Source organism: Myxocyprinus asiaticus, chromosome 22 (assembly GCF_019703515.2).
Source record: "Myxocyprinus asiaticus isolate MX2 ecotype Aquarium Trade chromosome 22, UBuf_Myxa_2, whole genome shotgun sequence".
NCBI lineage: Eukaryota > Metazoa > Chordata > Actinopteri > Cypriniformes > Catostomidae > Myxocyprinus > Myxocyprinus asiaticus.
In genome coordinates this window covers 3,333,254-3,356,846 of record NC_059365.1, presented here as the reverse complement: position 1 = coordinate 3,356,846, position 23,593 = coordinate 3,333,254, and the positions used below count along the sequence as shown (strand labels likewise).

General features: G+C 37.1%; 2 protein-coding genes across 5 annotated transcripts in view; one reads left to right on the top strand and one right to left on the bottom strand.

Moving 5' to 3' along the window:
- Positions 1-8,422, top strand: part of LOC127413197 (Kv channel-interacting protein 1-like) — a 62,307-nt gene extending 53,885 nt beyond the window's left edge. For all 3 annotated transcript variants that reach the window (XM_051650077.1, XM_051650076.1, XM_051650078.1), the window contains exons 2-8: positions 738-862; positions 1,648-1,717; positions 3,599-3,669; positions 3,857-3,964; positions 4,128-4,232; positions 4,364-4,426; positions 7,508-8,422. In XM_051650077.1, the coding sequence (XP_051506037.1) occupies positions 738-862; positions 1,648-1,717; positions 3,599-3,669; positions 3,857-3,964; positions 4,128-4,232; positions 4,364-4,426; positions 7,508-7,555 (590 nt within the window). In that variant the 3' untranslated portion in view covers positions 7,556-8,422. The remainder of the gene's footprint in view (positions 1-737; positions 863-1,647; positions 1,718-3,598; positions 3,670-3,856; positions 3,965-4,127; positions 4,233-4,363; positions 4,427-7,507) is intronic.
- Positions 8,423-9,016: 594 nt separating this feature from the next.
- LOC127413196 (T-cell leukemia homeobox protein 3-like) lies at positions 9,017-14,975 on the bottom strand. 2 transcript variants are annotated; one of them, XM_051650074.1, is made up of 4 exons: positions 14,336-14,975; positions 13,235-13,469; positions 12,343-12,524; positions 9,017-10,558 (listed from the first exon to the last, which is right to left on the bottom strand). In XM_051650074.1, exons 1-4 carry the CDS (start codon positions 14,769-14,771, stop codon positions 10,536-10,538), a joined length of 876 nt encoding a protein of 291 aa, XP_051506034.1. In that variant the 5' UTR covers positions 14,772-14,975; the 3' UTR covers positions 9,017-10,535. The 2 variants fall into 2 exon arrangements, with proteins under 2 accessions (XP_051506034.1, XP_051506033.1); XM_051650073.1 differs by having other exon boundaries at positions 9,017-12,524; positions 14,336-14,973.
- Positions 14,976-23,593: the final 8,618 nt, after the last annotated feature.

Genomic DNA, 23,593 nt, shown 5'->3' with positions numbered 1-23,593 from the left:
CATTAAGCCTCAATAATTAGCAGAAACTACAATACTATGAGAACGCGCAAAATGATTGACAGGCAGAAAGCATCAGAGACGTTGTTTGCTGATATCTCACAACACTTCAGGGAGTTGGACAAATTTTTGCACACCTTTCCATTAAAAAAATCGCTTACAGCACCTTTAAGTACACATTACACCGTAACAGTTCTTGGTTTATTTGGAGTGAGTCAGTTAATTCAGGCAGCCCCAATTGATTGTTGAGTCTTTTTTGATTCACTAAAAAGAGCCGGCTCATAGAGTTGTTCATTTGGGAGTCAAAAAACCTTTGCTGTAGTTGTCGATTCACTAAAAAGAACTGGCTCAAAAGAGTCAATAAAATATAAAAAAAAGTCTAAATATTCTGTATTCTGTCCACAACGTTTGAAGAATGTACGTTCAAGATCCGTAAATGAAACCGAATGTCTTGAAAAACATTTGGTTTCTGTATTATAACACAATCATTACTGGAGAATTTGTGTGTATGGTGGTGGGTTATTTAAACATACTCTCACATCCCCTGGAAATCCAAGAGTGTTCTTCCCGATGACATGAAAGCTCCTGAACATTTCCTTCATCTTGCTTCTTGATTTACTGCTAACTGAGAATATCGATGAGCTGCGGGAAACTAACTAAGAGCCGTTCTATGTAAACACCTGCGACCTTACTGACTTCAGATTTTTAATCTCACTCTATCTCTCTCTTTTTCCCTGTAGATAAGATCGATGATGAATTGGAGCTGTCTATAGTTTGTCATCGTCCAGAGGGTTTGGAGCAGCTAGAGGCCCAAACAAACTTCAGCAAGAAAGAACTACAAGTGCTGTACAGAGGCTTTAAGAATGTACGCAAACACACAGGTGTCCTATTGTGGAATATGAGGTGTCCTATTGTGGAACACTAACACTGATTGTGACTTGAAGTCAATTGTTTTCAAGAAGGTTTGCAATGCAAATGTAAGTGATGTAACATAGGAACTACTGAACCAATCAGAGAGCAGACAGTGAAGCCAAAGTCTTTTTAACCTGAGACAGAGCACTTGTATTAAAATGAATGGGAAAAATTGTAACGCCCAATATGGCAGGTGTAGAAAAGGAAGTCCCGTCAATCACCTTTTAGATACAGAAACCACCTGTCAGTCAGCTCGAGATTGCGCAAGCTTAATAGCTGGACTAGCCTGAAAAAAAGATTGATTTTGTTTCGTGATCTGAGCTAAAGAAGTAAAAGTTATGATTACCATTGTTGACTGATTTTACTGCTGGTTTGAAATAGGTTCTTTGATCGAAAACTTGACCATCTGTTTTGGAGATGTCGGTCTTTCCCCATTCAAGTAGATAGGAGCTGTACTTTTATGCTGCTTGTACCCATAGGATATAGCTGCCTGGGAGCGCTCTATAAATGACTTGCCTTGAAAGGGACTTTGGCGAAGCTCTCATGATTCGTCTCTGATACAGTTGGATGCTGCAGTCACGTAGGAACGCCTCTAGTAACCGACAGTATGGTGACTCTGCAACCTCCAGTGATTTAATCAATATGTTTCCATGACAGACTGCCACTCACTGCACTTGACTGACAACATGTGACAATGAAACTCGCACACTCTCATGTGTTTTTCTCGCTGTTTTCCAGGAATGTCCCTGTGGAGCTGTCAACGAGGAGACGTTCAAACAGATCTACTCGCAGTTCTTTCCTCATGGGGGTCAGTGACTGGTGTTAGCTAAGTCAAGCATAAGAGCTGTTCAGGCTGTAGGCCAAAAACCTGGAAGCCATGGGTTCCATCAGGAATTTCCAAAGGATTTTTATAATGGCGAGTAAAATAAGGCCTGTAGTTAAAATAACTTGGAGACTTTCGTGTTTTGTTCTAGAACATAAACTACACACAGTCATACCTCAAACGGTAGTTTTAAAGCTACTGTGTTTTTTAAAAATGCATGTTGCTATTGTTGTTGTACTATCCAGTCAGTCAAGTTCGACTCTTGGTGATTCGATGGATAGTTGATCTCCATTGGTCTCGGTTAGTAACAACATTCTTCAGGTCTTGGAGGCTGATGTTGGTATCGTTCTTGATGGAATCTAACCATCTCATTCTTGGTCTTCCTGGTCTTCTTTTGCCTTCCATTTTTCCGAGCATGATTGTCTTTTCAAGGGAGTCAGTTCTTCTCATAATATGACCGAAATATGATAACTTGAGTTTGGTCGTGGATGATTCCAATGAACGTCCTGGTTTGATTCGGTCTAAGACCGACTGGTTTGTTTTCCTTGCAACCCAGGGAATGCGCAGGAGCCGTTGCCAGCACCAGAGTTTGAAGGAATCAATATATCGGTGATCTTTCTTCTAGATCGTCCAGCTTTCACATCCATACATCACAACGGGGAATACCATTGCCTTGACAAGATGAATCTTTGTTGCCAAGGAGATGTCCTTGGACTTCATCAGCTTATTGAGGTTTATCATTGCCTTCCTTTCTAGGAGCAGTTGTCTTCTGATTTCCGGGCTGCAATTCCCATCACGACTAATCTGCGAACCCAAGAAAATGAAGTCATTGACTACCTTGAGTTTTTCTGCATCAATCCAGAGGCTTTGTAGGACGCCGGTTGACATGATCTTTGTCTTTTTCTTATTGAGCTTCAAACCCGCTGCCACGCTATGTTCTTTGATCATGACAACCATAGCTTTGAGTTCTTCTACACTCCCCGCAATCAGGGTTGTGTCGTCGCAGGTTGCTGATTCTTTGTCCTCCAATGTTAATTCCATTTTGGGCATTGTTGATTTCAGAATTTCCTATTATACGCTAAGCATAAAGGTTGAACAGACATGGCGACAGGATGCAGCCTTGACAGACGCCTTTTGCAACCCTGAACCAATCTGTTTCTCCGAACTCTGTTCTCACTGCTGCTTCTTGATCAGTGTACAGGTTCTTCATAAGGGTGATCAGGTGGTTTGGTACCCCCATGTATTTGAGTGTGTTCCACAGCTTGTCATGGTCAACACAGTCAAAAGCCTTGGTGTAGTCTATGAAGCAGAAATAGACGTGTTTCTGGAGTTCTTTGGCCTTTTCAATTATCCACCTGATGTTGGAGATCTGATCATGTGTTCCTCTAACCCTTCCTGAAATGTTGCTATACAAAGCTAATTAAGGACTACAACTACCATGAGCATGCAAGCTTCATGCTTTATGAAATGGGAGACTGTTGTAGTCCATATTTAGCGACGGGTTAGCAACATGCATTTTTAAATGACACAACAGCTTAAAAATCCACTATTAGGGTATGACTGTGTGTAATTTATGTTCTGGAACAAAACGTCTGAAAATTCTTTTCAATTAATTTTCATTACATAATAAAGTTCCCTATTCTAAAAAATCCATAGTAAATTCCTGAGGAAGCCCATGGCACATTAGCCTTTGGTGTTTGCCTATAAATTGAGCTTAACAGCTGTACAGCTCTATTAATATCACTCATAGTCAGAGTATGTGATTTGAACAAACTCCAGACCCTAAGTATTAAACTTGAGCATGTAACTCATCCTGCACTGTTTGTGCTTGTATTTGTATAAAATGTCACTTTCTCTGTTCTGTAGATGCCAGCACATACGCACATTACCTGTTCAATGCTTTTGACTCCTCCCAAAACGGATCCATCAAATTTGAGGTGATCTCTCTGTCTTTATCTCTCATTTGTCATTTTTATTCATTGTTCATCGCCTTTGATTCCTTGTTTTTCCATTGTTTTAGAACTTCTATTGTTTTATCTGTCTTTTTGTCATGCTTTAAAGATAAATCACTTTTTCCCATTGTTTATCTCTCTCTCTCTCTCTCTCTCTCTCTCTCTCTCTCAGGACTTTGTAACGGCTTTGTCCATCTTGTTAAGAGGAACAACAACAGAGAAGTTACAGTGGACATTCAATCTCTATGATATTAACAGAGATGGGTACATTAGTAAAGAGGTGTGTATCTGTATGTAAATGCATGTGCATATATTTAAGTATGTATGTGTTCCTCTGTGTGTGTGTGTGTGTGTGTGTGTGTGTGTGTGTGTGTGTGTGTGTGTGTGTATCTGTGTGTTTTTGTGAGTTTATGTGTTAATATGTGTGCATGTGTGTGTCGCAGGAGATGACAGATATAGTAAAGGCCATATATGACATGATGGGCAGATATACATATCCCGCTCTGAAGACAGACACACTCAAACAGCATGTGGATGCTTTCTTTCGGGTCAGAATCTACTCTTCTCACACGTCTAATATGTTTGTCTGCAGAGCAATATGATATTGTGTGTTAATTGTACAGTTCTATATTAATAACTGTTTATATACAGAGAGATGAATAGGATGTTTTCTCTGCAGAAAATGGACAAGAACAGAGATGGAGTCGTCACACTTGATGAGTTTATTCACTCTTGTCAAGAGGTACCTGTTAAAATTATATATTACCATACTACTCATACTGTTTCTGCTATTTTCAGTATGTATGCTGTGCACAGTATATGAATTTTCTCACATTTTACCATACAACTCATACTAATTCTGTAGTATGCATACTGTGCACAGTATATTAATTTTCTAACATTTTATCATACAGCTCATACTATTTCTGTAGTATGCATACTGTGCACAGCATTTGAATTGCTTCTGATTTTACCATAATACTCATAGTACTTCTGTAGTATGCATACTGTGCACAGTATGTGAATTCCTCACATTTTACCATACTATGTCTGCAGTATGCCATGTGTACAGTATATGAATTTTCTCACATTTTATCATACTACTCATACCATTTCTGTATTATGCATACTGTGCACAGTATATGAATTTCCTCTGATTTTACCATACAACTCATACTAAATTTCTAGTATGCATACTGTGCACAGTATATGAATTTTCTAACATTTTATCATACTACTCATACCATATCTGTATTATGCATACTGTGCACAGCATGCGAATTGCCTCTGATTTTACCATACTACTCATACTTTTTCTATAGTATGCATACTGTGCACAGCATGTGAATTCCTCAACATTTTAGCATACTACTCATACTATTTCTGTAGTATGCATACTGTGCACAGCATGTGAATTCCTCAACATTTTAGCATACTACTCATACTATTTCTGTAGTATGCATACTGTGCACAGCATGTGAATTCCTCAACATTTTAGCATACTACTCATACTATTTCTGTAGTATGCATACTGTGCACAGCATGTGAATTCCTCAAAAATTTACCATACTATGTCTGCAGTATGCCATGTGTACAGTATATTAATTTTCTCACATTTTACCATACTACTCATACACTTTCTGTAGTATGCATACTGTGCACAGCATGTGAATTCCTCACATTTTACCATACTATGTCCGCAGTATGCCATGTGTACAGTATATGAACTTTCTCACATTTTACCATACTACTCATACTCTTTCTGTAGTATGCATACTGTGCACAGAATGTGAATTTCCTTTGATTTTACCATACTACTCATACTCTTTCTGTAGTATGCATACTGTGCACAGCATGTGAATTCCTCACATTTTACCATACTGTGTCTGCAGTATGCCATGTGTACAGTATATGAATTGTCTCACATTTTACCATACTACTCATACTCTTTCTGTAGTATGCATACTGTGCACAGCATGTGAATTTCCTTTGATTTTACCATACTACTCATACTCTTTCTGTAGTATGCATACTGTGCACAGCATGTGCATTTTCTCACATTTTACCATACTACTCATTCTATTTCTGTAGTATGCATACTGTGCACAGCATGTGAATTTCCTTTGATTTTACCATACTACTCATACTATTTCTGTAGTATGAATACTGTGCACAGCATGTGCATTTTCTCACATTTTACCATACTACTCATTCTATTTCTGTAGTATGCATACTGTGCACAGCATGTGAATTTCCTTTGATTTTACCATACTACTCATCCTATTTCTGTTGTATGAATACTGTGCACAGCATGTGAATTTCCTCTGATTTTACCATACTACTCATACTATTTTTGTAGTATGCATACTGTGCACAGCATGTGAATTCCTCACATTTTACCATACTATGTCTGCAGTATACTGTGTGTACAGTATTTGAATTTTCTCATATTTTACCATACTACTCGTGCTATTTCTGTTGTATGCACACTGTGTACAGTATGTGAATATCCTCTCAGTTTACCATACTACTCACACTATTTCAGTATGCATACTGTGCACAGCTTGTGAATTTCCTCACATTTTATCATACTACTCATACTATTTTTGTAGTATGCATACTGTGCACAGCATGTGAATTGCCTCTAATTTTACCATACTACTCATACTATTTTTGTAGTATGCATACTGTGCACAGCATGTGAATTCCTCAACATTGTACCATAATATGTCTGCAGTATGCCATGTGTACAGTATATGAATTTTCTCAAATTTTATCAAACTACTCATACTCTTTCTGTAGTATGCATACTGTGCACATATGTGAATTCCTCACATTTTACCATACTACTCATCCTATTTCTGTTGTATGCACTCTGTGTACAGTATGTGAATATCCTCTCAGTTTACCATACTACTCATTCTATTTCTGTAGTATGCATACTGTGCACACTTGTGAATTTCCTCACATTTTACCATACTACTCTTACTATTTCTGTAGTATGCATACTGTGCACAACATGTGAATTTCCTGATTTTACCATACTACTCACACTATTTCAGTATGCATACTGTTCACAGCATGTGAATTTCCTCACATTTTACCATACTACTCATACTATTTCTGTAGTATGCATACTGTTCACAGCATGTGAATTTCCTTACATTTTACCATACTATGTCTGCAGTATGCTGTGTGTACAGAGTTTTCTCTCATTTTTTTCACACAATTCCTATTTGATGAATGAACCGGAAGTGATATCAACGTTTTGCACAGAATTTGATTAAAAGTGCTAAACTATATTATTTCTCTGTAGCTTAACTGGTAGAGCATGTGTTTGATTCCCAGGGAACACACAAAACTGATCAAATGTGTACAGTACCTTAAATGCACTGTAAGCCACTTTGGATAAAAGTGTCTGGAAAATGCATGAATAAATTCCCAAGATAATAGTAATAGGATGCAACTCACTGAAATAAACATGCAACGTAATGAGGTCACATAACAGCAGTATTAAAACATTTACTGTTGCATTCTGAATACTACTGTACTGCACATACTATTTTTTTTTTTAATTATAAGCATTATATATTATGCAGTAAAAAGTACACTAGTATTCCATTTCAAAAATAGCCTCTTCCTCTTTTAAATGTGGGCAGTGACCTCTAATGACAAAGAGTGAGTACTGCAGTATAGAAAACATGATATTAGATATTACAAATTTCTTAAATGTATAAAACATTCTGAAACTAGGTGTTTCCTGCTGTTTTACTCTCTGCCTCCTTCTACTCTTTCTTTTTCTCTGTTCATATTTTTCTCTTAGGATGAAAACATCATGAGATCGTTGCAGCTCTTTGAAAATGTCATTTAGCCACAGGAAAAGGGGTATGAAGGGAGGACGAGAGAGAATAGTGAGAGAGAATAGATGAGAGAACAAAACCTATGAACTTTTAAACCTAATAAGTGTTCTGTTTAAAAAAATAACTTTTACACAATTACCATGGTAGCCTAATCTCTTCCACAGATTGAAAGTTCGATATTTATGCTAAATGCTCTATGCTGATTTTCTAACTGTGATACAAATATTCAGCACATCTTTTCTTAAGACCATTTTTCTGTGGCCATCATTAAGGTAGAAGTGTTTGACTTTTGCTAATCCAGTATTGTGGTCAATGGCTCAGTGGTTTTCGATTGAAACGACCAATCAGCAATCATTTAAATTGCTTTACGCAAAGTGTTTAAGTTGTAATACAGTCTCAGCTTCTTTGTTTGGTGATCTGTCCCAACATTAATGGTAATGTTACAGTGTGTTTCTGTTATTACAGTGTTAATTACTGTGTTATAACTATGTTATAATACTGTGCTTGTGATAAGACGTCTCTATTCATCCTGTCACTCACAATAATCGCTTGCTGTTAATCTAATGATTGTGTCCATTATTAGCAAGAGTTTGTACTCGTCACTCGTACCGTCTCTGATGTTGGCTTGTGATTGCTTTTAGCGCCGCCTACTCCAATATCTGCTTCTTGATTGGTCTGTTTGTCTGTCAAGAAGATCTGTTTGTTAGTGAATCTCACAAAAACGTGTCCAGGATATGTTTACGCCAAAATCAAAAGAAATAAAATGAGAAATTATATATTGCATGAAAATTGAGCCTATATGACCATTATAATTTTTTGCTTTTTGACAATTTTGTATGACAATATTTACTTTTATAATATATACTCCTTTAACTTTTGAGATTTTTTGTTTTTTTTGGTTGAAAGTTCTATTATTCTCAATTGTAATTCTCATTAGTTAATTACAATGAATACTTTACAATTGAAATAAAATAGATATATATATATAATTTTTTGCCTTACAGTGAAGAAAATGGTTTTTCGGCATTACAGTAATGAGATTTGAGGAGGAAAATTTTTTTTTTTTTTTTTTTGTTCCTCTTAATTTTGTGCTGAAAAATGACCGTATGATATGTCTTTGACATATTTAATGAAATTCATTCTTGCATAAATTGCAGTTCTCTCTGTGAAATAAGTGTTTTGAGGATTTTGACTGACAGATACCGTAGCAAAATTCAGCAATCACTGTGTTTGTGTCTTTGTGTGTTTGGATCTATTACAAAACATGTTTTTCTTTGTTTAACTTTGTGAAAGCTGTGAATTGCCAAAATGTAGTACTGTTTAAACAGCCATAATGCCACCCTACTGTGATATAATTTGAGAGAGAGAAAGAGAGAGAAAAAAATCTAATAAATTGTTTAAAAGACAGCAAATAAATTATAAATAAAACTGAGTTTGATTTTCTTGATATGCAGGTTAAAGTCACTATGAAATGGCGTTCACACCCCATTTTACTTTTATCATCAAAAAAATTTCCAAGTTAAACAGGATATTAAACAAGCAAACTATGTAGGGCGGGACTTGACTTTATCCGTCAGGAATCGATTGGATCATGAAAAGTGGGCGTTACCAAAATGGATCCAGATGGTCAGAGGGGAGGGGATAAAAATAATAGGAGAAAAGGAAAGTAGTTTCAGAGGCGGAGCAAGTGATTACATTTTGATGATTTTTTTCTTACATTTGGAGTAACGTGCTCCAATAAATCGTAAACAACCAAGAAAGTAAATAGAGTCAATTTTGATTTCATGTTGACTTTAGAGAACCTGAAATGCACTTAAAAATGTGAACAGATAAAGTAAAATACTTGTTCGAATCAAGTGTGAACAAATTGCACAGTAGCTCAACTGATAGAGCGTTGCATTTGTGATGTAAAAGACTGGCGTATGAGTCCTGATGAGCACGCGAGTCAACATGTGAGCCAAACAAAATAATGTGGTTGCATTTTTCAACTCACATTTGCTTTTATGACACTATCATAAAAAGTTTGGTTTTGTTGATTTAAAACTCGATAAAACCTTAAAAACCTCTGTTTGGGGGGGCCTGGGTAGCTCAGCGAATATTAACGCTGACTATCACCCCTGGAGTCGTGAGTTCGAATCCAGGGTGTGCTGAGTGACTCCAGCCAGGTCTCCTAAGCAACCAAATTGGCCCGTTTGCTAGGGAGGGTAGAGTCACATGGGGTAACCTCCTCGTGGTCACGATTAGTGGTTCTCGGTCTCAATGGGGCACGTGGTGAGTTGTACGTGGATCGCGGAGAGTAGCATGAGCCTCCACATGCTGTGAGTCTCCGCGGTGTCATGCACAACGAGCCACGTGTTAAGATGCACAAATTGACGGTCTCAGAAGCGGAGGCAACTGAGAATTGTCCTCCACCACCCGGATTGAGGTGAGTAACCGCACCACCACAAGGACCTACTAAGTAGTGGGAATTCGGCATTCAAAAATTGGGAGAAAAATGGGGATAAAAAATTACAAAAAACTGTTTGGGAGAACATTTAACTCGCTTTTAGCAGTACTCAGTGGACATATAACATCATTTAGCAAAAATGTCGCCAAAGTCAAGTAATTTTCATAAGATCAGGCTGATTAACAAGACTAAAACACAAGCCATCAGTTTTCAAGGCAAAAATTTAGATGTTAGCAAAGTTAAAGCTGTGAGAGTTGCACAAACCCTAATATGCTATATAACCATAGTATTACTTTTACTGTTGTTTCTGATCATTTTTATAGTCATAATATGTTTGTTTATTTACAATCACTGTGCCGGTACAGCATGATGAGTTTAAAATATATGCTATATGAATTATTACACATATTGTATGTTTTATACTCTAAAAAGGGCCTGAATAATTCAATTAGAAGCCACAGTGTCTCTGAGAGCGAGCTGTTGTTGTACGAAAACAGTGAATAAGCTCCAGGATGCTGTGTTGGATGGTTCACTGGTTCAACTGGTTAGAAATGGGAGGATTGTTTTTCTGTAAATGTTTTAAAAGAGAAGACGGTCAAACCAGGGCTGAAGTGAAAGAGAAAAAGACAGTCAGACAGACAGACAGATTGAGGAGACAGGAAGCTTAAATATCTTCTTGTTAAAATGTTGTATAAACTGCTATTTAACAATAAAATTTTCAATGCATAGTAATGTTGATTGTTCTGTGTTATATTTACACACCATTACTATTCCAGTCATTAGCGTGACAAATATCAGTCAGTAATGCATCATCACCATTATAACACATTTTTTTTTTTTTTTTTTTTTTTGCATGATCACTGTATTTTGTAGACTTTCTTACAGACACCCGTTACTCAGCTCATATGTACAGCGCTAGTTAACTGACACTTTATCTGATGGTCTTTGTTAAAGTGGACTGTTATTTCCATGCCTCTATTTTTCCAAGTCAGCATGTTGTTGGACTGTGTTTGGTCATTTTGTGTCCACAACAATATAAGGTATTTTATAGACATCATGTGCAGTTTGAGTTCACTGTTTTCACAAAAGAAAAGTGCTTAGATTGTTCAGGATGTACAAATACTTTTCACATACTGTATAAAATAACTGGTCAAAGCCTGTTTCTTGTTCAGATATACACTACCAGTCAAACGTTTGGACACACAAACATAGTCTTCTTTATTATTACTATATTTCAGCTTTTTCGACTAATAATGAAGTGTATTTGACACATGAAACACTAAAGGAGGAAGAGAATTTGTAGTGAGCAAAAAATGTTAAACAAGTCAAAACTCATATTTGAGTTTTTCAAAGCAGTCAAATGATTCACTGAAGCAACTCATGAGGCGCGTGTATGCTGGACTTGTTGACTCCTTTTCTTTCACTATATCTGCTCCAACTCATCCAATAAAAAAATAAAAAATAATGTTTTAATTGTGTAAAGAAATTCATACATTTTGTACAAGTATTTAAAGGAATATTCTGGGTTCAATATAAGTAAAGCTCATTCAACAACAATTGTAGCATAATGTTGATTAACCAATAAAAATATATAAAATAAACATAAAAATTGTCCCTTCTTTAAGAAAAAAAATTCAAAAGTTGAGGTTACATTGAGGCACTTACAATGGAAGTGAATGGGGCCCATTTTTGGAGGGTTAAAATCAGAAATTTGAAGCTTGTAATTTAATCAAAAACACATGAATTCTTCTGTTAAAAATTGTGTATTTTTTGAGCTGTAAAGTTGTTTTTAGGTTGTTTTTAGGATTTGGGGTTTACAGCGTTATGTCATCATGGCAACAATGTTGTAAAATTGGATATTACTTTACACAGAAAAGGTTACTGAGCTATTTTATCACTAAAATCATGTTAACACGTCATGTTTACGTCTTGTTACTGAGTATTTCAACGTTTATGGATTGGCCCCATTGACTTCCATTGTAAGTGTTGCACTGTAACCCATATTTGAGCTTTTTTTAAAGAAGAGAGACAAGTCGAAATTGATTTTTATTGTAATTGACACAATTTCAATATCGATTGAAGCCTTTATATCCAATGTTTTTTTTTTAAGAACATGAGAAACATAAATTAATTAAAGTGTCTCCAACATTCTGACTGGTAGTGTACGTGTCTTATGGTCTAAATTTGTTCTTTAAATTCGGCGTTTACTGGAAAAAGTCCATTAAAGGTGAACCAGAAACCAGTTTGAACCGATTCAAAGTCAAACTTGCACTGTCCTGAATACAGCATTATTTAATGAGTTATTTTAAGCCAGTGTTGTTGTTGTTGTTGTTGTTGTTGGGGCCAGTTTACCAGGTCTCTCTTGGGCCCATGGCTGGATGTTTTGGAGGCCGTAGAGGGAGGAGTTATGCACACAAGGAGGATCCGAGGATGCTGATTCTCTCATGGACTTCTGAAGGGCGTCGGCCTGAAGCTGCAGCAGCATCCGATTGGCTTGCTGTCGCCCTGCCTCTCTTTCCTCAGCTGTTTGCCTCCTAAAGATTTTTGGAGGGATTTTTGAAAATATACACAGACAATTAGGAAAAAGCTAAATGTAAAAGCATAAAAAACAAATCAGAATTTGATGATCTTAATTATGCATAAAAATAAAACAAAAACATACATTTGTGATATAGTAATTAATGAGTGTTTTCCCTTAGTTTTAATCAAGGGCGTAGCCAGGAAATTATTTTGGGTGGGCCTCAATAAAAAGGGATGGGCCAGATTTTCTCTTAGGAGCACATATTCAAACAGTTCTTTCACACTCTCAGAAGTCAGAATTTATGCATTTTTTAACTATTTCATAATATATATTTGAAGTCAAAGAATAATCTCTCATATTCTGGGCGGGCCTGGGTCTAATTTGGGTGGGCCCTGGCGCACCCCGGCCCACCCTTGGCTACGCCAGTGGTTTTAATGTAATATAATAAATTAAATGATTTAAATGTAATTTAAACAGATACAAAAATAAAACTATATATATATATATATATATATATATATATATATATATATATATATATATATATATATATATATATATATATATATATATATAGGCCTATAATATTTTCATGCTAAATGCATTAATATACAGTTTTCAAACAGGGGTTCAAACACTTTTTTAATAATAATAATAATTAAAAAAACAAACGTGAAGTATGCTTAAACATCTTTCTTTCTGTCTTGGTCAACTCGATCTCACCTCCACTTGGTTCGTCGGTTCTGGAACCAAGTTTTGACCTGCGCGTCCGTCATTTTCAGGCTCTTGGCGAGCGAGGCCCGCTCCGCACTGGCGAGATATTTCTGCCGGTGAAAGCGTTTCTCCAGCTCGCAGATCTGAACGCGGGAGAACGACGTGCGGGGCTTTTTCCGTTTGGGGGGAGTTCGGTTCTGATACGGGTGACCGATCCGCCGGGTCACGGTGAACGGAATTAGAGCTGAGAAACAGAGAGCAAAACTGAAGAAAGCTGTATGCATATGAATAAGAAAAAAATGAAGAAAGTGAAGATGTCATTCTGAAAAGATTTGATCTCCAATAATATTTATTATTTCATTGATTGATTGATAACTGATGTCCATTTCATGTAGTATTTAGTTGAGCCATAAAGCAGGAAACGAATTGGTTTTGAAACGAACTTTTCCACATTTTGACTGTGAAATTGTTTATTTTTATTAATTCGTTTAATATATGCATTTTAAAACACATCTGACCCCCATGGATTTGAGAAAGCTGACCAGTGTGTGCATCTTTAAGGCCCTTATAGACAAACAATAACTTTTCAATTCTAATGCTTCATTTACAAATTAACACAAAGTGTGAACAACTATTTTCGATTTATTGACTAAATAGATCATTTGCCTAAATGTGCTTTTGGAAGGGTTATATCATCATTACATTTTAATAATTTGCGAGTGTTATTGTGAAGATCAGAAACATAAATTGATCTGCATTTTAATAGCATGAACGTGATTGAATCCCTAGTAATTCTGAATGATTTGTTTTATATAATAATACAAATTATTATTATTAATATTACTGTTTTCATTACCATTATGAAAAACTGGTCATTGTGGTTATTGCAACCAGAGTCGTGTAAAGTTTTTCTATATCCACGAAATAATTTATTCCTACTGATTGATTTGCAGAATGATTTTTGAATGATTCAAAATGATTAATTCCTCCCGAAACAGGCTATTTATTTCCCTGTCAACACGTGTCTAAATGAATAAGCACGACTTCAACTGCGACAGTCAACCAGCCAGTGCAGAGTATCGAGTGGTTCCGAAATCCACGTCTTTTTACCTGGCAGTCTGTCTTTGGAGAACCGGCGATTACTGTCCATCCATGGGAAACACAGGCTGCCCAGCGCCGGTACTGCGCTCACCATTGACGGCGGCACCGCGGCGGCTAGAGGTCTGTGCGCCGGAACCCGAATCACCCCACGGGGCACCAGATTGCTGCTCACCCCGTACACCCGCCCTGAGTCCTCCAGTAAACCCGTGATCCCGGAGAGAGAGACGGGCGGAGCGGCGTGAGGCGCAACGCTCGTCTTGTTTGGGCTTCCCAAGCGAGTGTTATCCGTACCACCGTTATCCACAGTGTTGACGCCGTGCGCACGGCTGCTCTCTGGGTCTACAGAGCCTAGAATCTGGTCGATCCCGAATCGTATGGGTTCCTGGTTGGATTTGGAAGGCGGTTGTGCCTCGTTGAGCTCCGGGGTTCGGGATCCACGCTCCATAATTCCCTCCAGTCAACCAGATACCTTGCGCAGCAGATTAAAACGGGAAAAATCGAGGAATCACGTTAAATGTGGCGAAAATAATTGTAATTTACCGGCTGTTTTGTCCATGGTCTCAAATAGAAGTACACGTTTCTCTACTCCGACAGGTCTCGTCACCGTTGCGCGTATCGATGCGTCTCTTGTCAAACTGTGGAGTTTCCTCTTCCATACTTCACCAAAATCATCAGCTCTTATTTTCATTGGTCGAGGGTATCAGACCGTCACCATCTCTTTCCATTGGCTGACATTTAGTAACAACAACAACAAAACAATTTGTGAACTAGAGCCCAATCGTGTTATTCAATATAAACCTGCAATAATGTCATCACATTCATTTCTGAAATGCGCATTTATTGATGCTTAATTGCTGTTTATCAGAACACAATCGAATTTGTTTAGAGCGTTTCTCATTACGCTGAATTGAATTAACATTTTTACGCACAAAACTTTGAAGAAAGCCCACTTTGTTGCGTTCACAATTGTTGCGTTTATGCGTATCCTGTCAGTTGAAAGTGAGTGTTTCTTTGTACAAAATGGATTCACGGAGATAAACGTAGAGGACCTGTTATCGATCGTTCGGCGGAAATTTGAGATCGTCTCATTCGTCATCACTAAATACAACCCTGCTGCTTAAATGTACACCATCGATTTGTGCCATGACGTTGATAAATACTTGAACCCCTCCTGCCAAATGCTCTCCTGTGTGCGTAATTTCATTAAGTAAGACTATCCTGCACCATTTGCAACAGACCAATTATATTTTATTACATAAATGCCACTCAAACAATATCCTTCAGCATGCGTTATAAGTTCTGGGAAAGACCGCACAGAACCGCTTAAATTGATGGCCAAATCCGTGTCCTCACACCGGGAAATGGAGTGTTTGCCGTGGGCAGTCTGCTGGCAGGACGGGCGCAATGAAAGAGCCGTGGAGATTGAGTCGCTAATGGAGTTTGGAAGCTTCTGTGCTGGGTGACATGGACACGAGCGGCCCCGGGCCCCCAAACACTGTGCTGGATCATCTTTATCGTGAAGAACAAAGTGACAAAGCAGAGTTCCTCTCCAAAGTAAGACAGCGCAGAGTGGCTTATATTAAAGCTTTTTATTCAGTTTAATTTGTTTGTATTTGTATATTTCCCCCTCTCTCTTAATTTCCCCTCTTCCATTTCATGCAAGAACATACATGACAGACAGATAGATAGATAGATAGATTTGTATTTCAGTGCACATTAAAAAAAGCATATTGCAATGAAATTAAAAATAACTATTCAACAACCCTAATATTTCTTTCGTTAAACTTTGGACAATGGTGTATGCTAGAGGAGTTTTGCGCGCGCGCGTGTGTTCCTAAAGGCATTTTAATGTTGTATAATTATTATTATTATTATTATGCATTTTGCACCTGCTGAATTAATTCAAATAAACACATTGTGTGCACTTCTAAGTAACATAGGACCAAAAGATTTATTTGCGTAATTTGGACTGCACGAATATTCTTGAAGCTATTTTCACTTGCGCAATTCTCAACTTCACTCTCTCCAGTGAAATGGGCACTGTCTTTAAAAACGTGACACCACCACTGAGCCTTTAACTGTTGTCAGTTTATAGTTGACACATGAATGATTTTTTAAAAACCACCCCATGAATGTATTCAGACATTTCTGGCAGAAACGCTTGACTCCCCTAAACGTGCTTCTGGCGCTGTTTCTGTGCCATATGTACACGCGGTGACCGCGCTCGTGCTGAGAAATTTGGCCTTGTTTACTGGTAGACTCGTGATAAGTAGCCTGTAATTATTTGACTTTGGTTCTCTTTGTAGATTAGCCTATATGATTTGGTAACTTTAGAATAGCGATTATCCAGGGCGACTTTGATATAGAGTTTATGCAGCAATGTTTCTTTTTTTTTTTCGGTGATGTCTGTCATTTATTCTGCATATGTGTATTTAACGTCTCTCTCTCTCTCTCTCTCTCTCTCTCTCTCTCTATAATAGTTAAAAGCCCTCTTTATGTAGTAGCCTGAAAAAGTGCACAATTTTGTAAAATCGGAGGTATAATAATTTCGCATTTAAATTTAAAGGTTAATATAAAATTATTATTATTGGTGTTATTATAGATGTAATAAATATAAATAATAATACATATAAATAATAAGCCAAACTAATGCAAAAATGGCTAAATAAACCATATAAATATTATTTATGTTTATAGGTATATTATTATATTAGGCATACATGTGCATTTTTATAGCATATTCACTATATGGCCAAAAGTTTGTGGACACCCGCTTCTAATTAACGAATTTGGTTACTCCATTAAATCCAGTAAAGAAAAATCTTAATGTTTCTTTATGTAATGGCTTGGGCTTTGTGTGCTTCCAAATTTGTGGCAACTGTTTGGGGATAGCCCTTTTCTGTTCCAGCATGACGATGCCCCTGTGAACAAAGTGAGGTCCATAAAGAAATGGTTTACTGTGTCTGGCGTGGAAGAAATTGACTGTCCTGCACAAAGCCTACACCTGATCCCCACTGATCACTTTTGGGGTGAACTGGAACAGCAACTGTAAGTCAGGCCCCATCGACCAACATCAGTTCCTGACCTCACTGATAGACTTGTGTCTGAATGAGAGCAAATCCCTGCAGCCATGTTACTACATACAGTATAGTGGAAAGCCTTCCCAAAGAGTGGAAGCTGTTATTACAGCAAAGGGGGAAATTGATGCCTAAGGGTTTGAAATCAAATGTTCATCAAGCACATATGGTGTCCACAAACTTTTAGCCATATAGTGTATGTATGTATATATATATATATATATATATATATATATATATATATATATATATATATATATATATATAATTTATTTTATTAACAATATTTAAAAACAAACAAATGTATTATATTTTATCATATTAAATATTAATATTATTATATTTTTTTTCAAGAATTTACAGAAATTGTTGTATACGAGGAAAAATTAAGCTAGTTGCATGAACAGTGTAAAAATAAATAAAAATAAAATGATATATATATATATATATATATATATATATGTAGGCCCACGTACAGAACCCCTTATTTAAACGCATATCCTGCTGTTTTTTAAGCGTTATTGCTCCGCTATTAATAACCTCTTTCCGCGCTGCTTTGCATTCGTGTTTTTATTGCCGATATTTTTCACAATTTGTGTTCACAAAAGTTTATCAATATTGAGCCCGAAATTCCTAGCTTTTCTTCTCTTATCTTCATATAGTGAAAGCCCCTCCATTCGCTGGGAATTATTTAAGATCAGATCCATCATTGGGGTCGACACATTAAATGTTTTATTCTCCGGAGAAACGGAGACGTATAAAAAAGAAATACAAGGGAATAAAAGCGAACGATTTGTCTTTTAAAATTACCCTCGGATTTGCATAATAAGGGATCCGGGTGTCGCGCCCGCGGGCGTCGTTTTTATTGCGCGTCTCCGCCGCATTATCAATTTCCCAACTTCAGCAAAGAGCGAGAGCTGTCACACGCGTGGGATCCGAGGAACAGAGAGACAAAAAGAGAGATATAAAGGAGGAAAGTTGAATTAAGTGATATAGGGGCTCGTATGCTTTTGAATAATAAATAGGAGACTTTCCAAGAACCAGTGATGACAGTATATGAATTGACGCCAGTAAGTAATAGAGCATTTAAAAAACACCTACTATGTTTTTTTATTATGATGTGTGTTAAAGCACCGCACCACAGACAGAGGGAAATATGAAAATGTGCAACTGACATTTGGACTGTTTAATAACTCTTAGCCTCTGCCACCTCATTAAATATTAAATACAGCCTATTAAATGTAAAGCAATAGCCCTTGAACTCGCTGGTGTTGTTGAACAGCTGTTTCCTCGTGCACTAAGAGCATGAAGTATTGTCACACACTGATGCAACATTAAAGGAGTATTCCGGGTTCAGTACAAGTTAAGCTCAATCGACAGCATTTGTGGAATAATGTTGATTACCAAAAAAACAAACAAATAAATAAATAAATAAATATTTCGACTCCTCTTTCCTTTTCTGTAAAAAAAGCACAAATGGAGGCTACAGTGAGACACTTACAATGGAAGTCAATGGGGCCAATTATTGGCGGGTTTAAAGGCAGAGATTTGAAGCTTATGATTTTATAAAAACACTTGCATTCATTCTTCTGTTAAAACTCATGTATTATTTGAGCTGTAAAGTTGATTAAATGGTCGTTTTTACAGTCGTTTTAGAGTTTTAGTGTTTATAGTGTTACGTCATCATGGCAATCAAGTTGTAAAATTGGCTGTAACTTTACACACAAAAGGTTATTAAGCGATTTTATCTCACTATAATCATGATAACACACATAATGTTTACATCTTGTAGCTACACTTTTGAAACAGTGAGTATTTTAACGTTTACAGATTGGCCCCATTCACTTCCATTGTAAGTGTCCCACTGTAACACAGATTTGTTCATTTTTAAAGAAAAGGAGAGACGAGACTAAATACATTTCTTGTGGTAATCAATATTATGCTTCAAAAGCTGCCGATTGAGCTTAACTTGTTTTAAACCCTAGAATATTCCTTTAACCATGGTAAATAAATAGGGTGTTTTAAAATCTCATACTTTAAGGCAGGAGGTCATACAGTGACCACAGAAATATTTGGACACTTAAGACACGCTTAAAAATGGTATGAATGTCATTGTATTAGGCCTTCATAATAAAATTGTATTAAAGCAAGTGTAATCTGCATTCAAATGCTGCTTTAGAGCTTTTCTCACTTTTTGGGCAATGACTTTTAATCAAGACAAATGCATTTGGAGAGTGCAGACAAATGCTTCAGGGAATAGTTTTTGGATGTGCATCGAAAAACAGGCAAAGTTTCAAAGTTCTATGTTTTTTGTCAGGTTTAGAAGTTAAATGCTTTTTCTTTCAAGCTCCATGTATGTTCATTATGAGACACTGGGACATGCACAGGACAGTAAACACAAAAATAACTGTGCAGAATCCTTAATAAAAGTAATACAGAAATGTTGGAGGTAAGGAAAGCAGTTTCAGCAGAATTTGCCAGGACTCTTCCTCAGGCTGTGTGAATCTCTATAATCATTCGAGATATTCATCTCTCACAAATCGTTTCCCCGAAATGAACGTTTCCAAATGTGGATTTATTTCAGGCATTCAGATTTGTATTAGGGCGAAATTATGATGCATGGATCAGACAGTTGATTGAAACACCAGAGGGCTTTTTAAAATGTATTAATATGTCTGCGCACAGCTGTTGAGGCACAGATGACTGATGTTTTTGATAGATTTGGGGATGTAAAAATCGTAAAAATATCAACGGGAAATCTGGGGAATGCTCAGAATGCTCATTTGAATCTGAAAACAGTTTTTGTTTCTTTATTTGAGTAACTTTACAGTCTGAATCAGATTGTTTGGGGGTGATTGTTTATAAACTGATGTTTGGTTTAGTTGTGCATGGGCTTTAGTTGAGATCGAGGGCGTAGCCAGGAAATTACTTTTGGGTGGGCCTCAATAAAAATGGATGGGCCAAGTTTTCGCCCAAATATTTTTAACCAAATTTTCCCTTAAAACAGAGCACATAGCTCTAGCACATTCATACAGTTCTTTCACACTTTCAGATCAAGAAATCATAATTGCACATAAAGAATAATCTCCAATATTCTGGGTGGGCCTGGATCTAATTTGGGTGGGCCCATTCCCACCCCAGGCCCACCCTTGGCTACGCCACTGGTTGAGACATGTTTGGTCCAGTGTGTGCCTAAATTAATCCTGCATAGAATTTTGAAACCTCTAAATGATGATTTTTACTGTTTAAATGGACTTAATTTGTTGTTCTTCATCCACTTCATGTTTGAACTTGAACTTCATAGCAATCTTAAAATGCAAACTTGACAATGACGCTGAGTGGTTGCCTATAATGTTTTTTGGAAGTTGTTGCAGAAACCTGTCTTCTTTGAATTGCAGTTTCCAGAACCATCAATACACACTGGACAAAAAAGATGCTATTGGGTACTTATGAAGGTGCAAACCCTTGTCACTGGGGTGGTACCTTTTTTATGGAACAGAGTTGTACCTTCAGGTATAGAAACAAGTTTATACCTTAAAGCTGCACTACGTAACTTTGTGCTCTCTAGCGACATCTGTGGTTGAACGTTAAAATTGCAAGCAATTTGCAGAAGAACACTTTACGTCAGTCGTGTTTCGGCACTGTTCTTCTGGAGGATGAATCTTATGATTTCAGGTTACCTGGACATCGCCTGTGTGTGATCATGACTGGAGATATTCAGAGCCGGAGTCATAACGTGCTGTTTTCATGTTGTTATTATGTTATACGATTAAACATTTAAAACTGAAAGTAATATTTTTATACTATATTGTCCAGACTCAGTTATTACAATACTACATCTATGCAATGCACACAATAACACCGTAAACTAAAAACATAAAACGAAGATTCAATAATGATGGGGATAAAATATACTTTATTAAACATAAAAATAATATGCTTAAAGATGCAATATAACAGTTACAAGAAGTCCATTTCAGAAGTCATACATATTAAACATGTCACCGTAACTTCACCGGACAAAGTAGATACATCACGATCGGTTAACACACGAGTAATGTTCAATTCATACAAGCATGACAAGCAACATAAGCTTCAACAACCCTACCAGAAAACATATCCAAGCATTATAGCAGGTAAACAACTTCACCAAACGGATAACAGATAAACATCCATCTAGACTGCTGTGATGCTGTCCTGAACTGTGTGAGTGTTACTGAACTGAGTTAAACAGTGTAGTTAGTTTCTCCAGCTGGGACATGAGACAGCCGGCACTTCTTTCCTGTGTGTGCAGACATGACGTAATGACTCAAGGATGAACGTCATAAGCCAGCGATTTTGTGCCAAATCCGACCCGACAGCTCAAAATACAAATCATTTTTATAGGTTTACCATAGTGAATTGGGGTAAGGTAAGGACATTGTTTTGAACACTGATTGTTTATGTCCTCAATCAATAATGGCAGTTTGTTCATTTTTAACCAAAACATCTTACCTAGTGCAGCTTTAAAGGAATTTGTATTATTTTTTATTATACTTTCAACCAGGGACTAAAAACGGTTCAAGGAACAGAAACAAAAACGAACAAAATTTTTAGATGAACGTAACCGAAAACTGGAACAAAGTGAATTTCAATTGTTCCGGAGTGAAAATGTTATTTTTAAATGCTGGTAACCAGTTAATTTTATTCCAAAAATTTTATTATAAAACCAAAGGCCAATGGGTTTATCACAGTACATTTTTGGAACTACATCACTTCATGTTGCCCGAAAAAATGACAAATGTGCTCTGATCCTGAAGGAAACAGCTGCATCACACATTTATTTTCCTAATTGCCCGTTGTGGATATTGCATTCTCTGAATGAAGACCTTTTTTAACAACTATGTATAATGGGGGCCTGGGTAGCTCAGTGGTAAAATACGCTGGCTACCACCCCTGGAGTTCGCTAGTTCGCTAGTTTGAATCTCGTAAGCAACCAGATTGGCCCGGTTGCTAGGGAGGGTAGAGTCACATGGGGTAACCTCCTCGTGGTCGCTATAATGTGGTTTATTCTCGGTGGGGCGCATGGTGAATTGAGCGTGGTTGCCGCGGTGGATGGCTTGAAGCCTCCACACGCGCTATGTCTCCGTGGCAACGCGCTCAACAAGCCACGTGATAAGATGCGCGGGTTGAGTGTCTTAGACGCGGAGGCAGCTGGGATTCGTCCTCTGCCACCCAGACTGAGGCGAATCACTATGCGACCACGAGGACTTAGAGTGCATTGGGAATTGGGCATTCCAAATTGGGAGAAAAAGGGGAAAAATCCCCCCCCAAAAAACAAAAAAAAACAACAACTATTTATAATGACTACAAATGCATGCACAGCTAATCCAGATACAAGGAAAATATTATTAGAGGTAAAAAGTACATTTCTCAGTTGTTTCCGAGTCTTCACTGAATTATTGTTAGATATGTTGCATTATTAAAGATTTGATGCTGTCGGGTTTTGACTGAGAACTAGATCTGTAAATAAAATTATACTTAACACTTAATTAATTGCTTGTTATGATTTCTGTGCCGATCAATCCACCTTGCAGGAACAAAAATTAATTGCATATTTTCATATATTTTGGTGAGGCAAGTGGCTTATTTTGGGCTTGTTTTTCCAGACCAGGTTGCTTGTTTCTCTTGTAAGATCTGGCAACACTACATGGTGTTTCACCCGCCCCTTAGCGCAGAGTACTGTCATTTTAAAAAATAACGTTATTAACCGTTCCTTTATTTTGTTCTAGCCAGTTACCATTTGGAAGGGAGGCTGTGGAACTTCTGAACCAGAACTGAAAAATACTGTTTTTGCTCAGAACGATCCGAAATGAAAAACATCTTGTTTTTAGTCCCTGCTTTCAAGAATACTAAGTCATTTGTTTTGGTAAATTCGAACATGTTTTTGTCTTTGTTTAATGTTTTATTATGGCATTTACTGTCTTGCTTAAATCCAGATTTATAATGCATCGATTTTGACCTGAATTTATTTTATGCACCTCAGTGGTTGAATGGAACTTCTTAATGCTTTTCTTGTGCTTTTTGAGCATACTGCATTTGAGCTTGACCGCCCCTGGTAACTGTATGTTGTTGTTGCGTATCTGCAAAATATCTCCATTTGTTATCCATGGAAAAAGGAAAGTCATACATGTTTGGTGAGTAAAATATG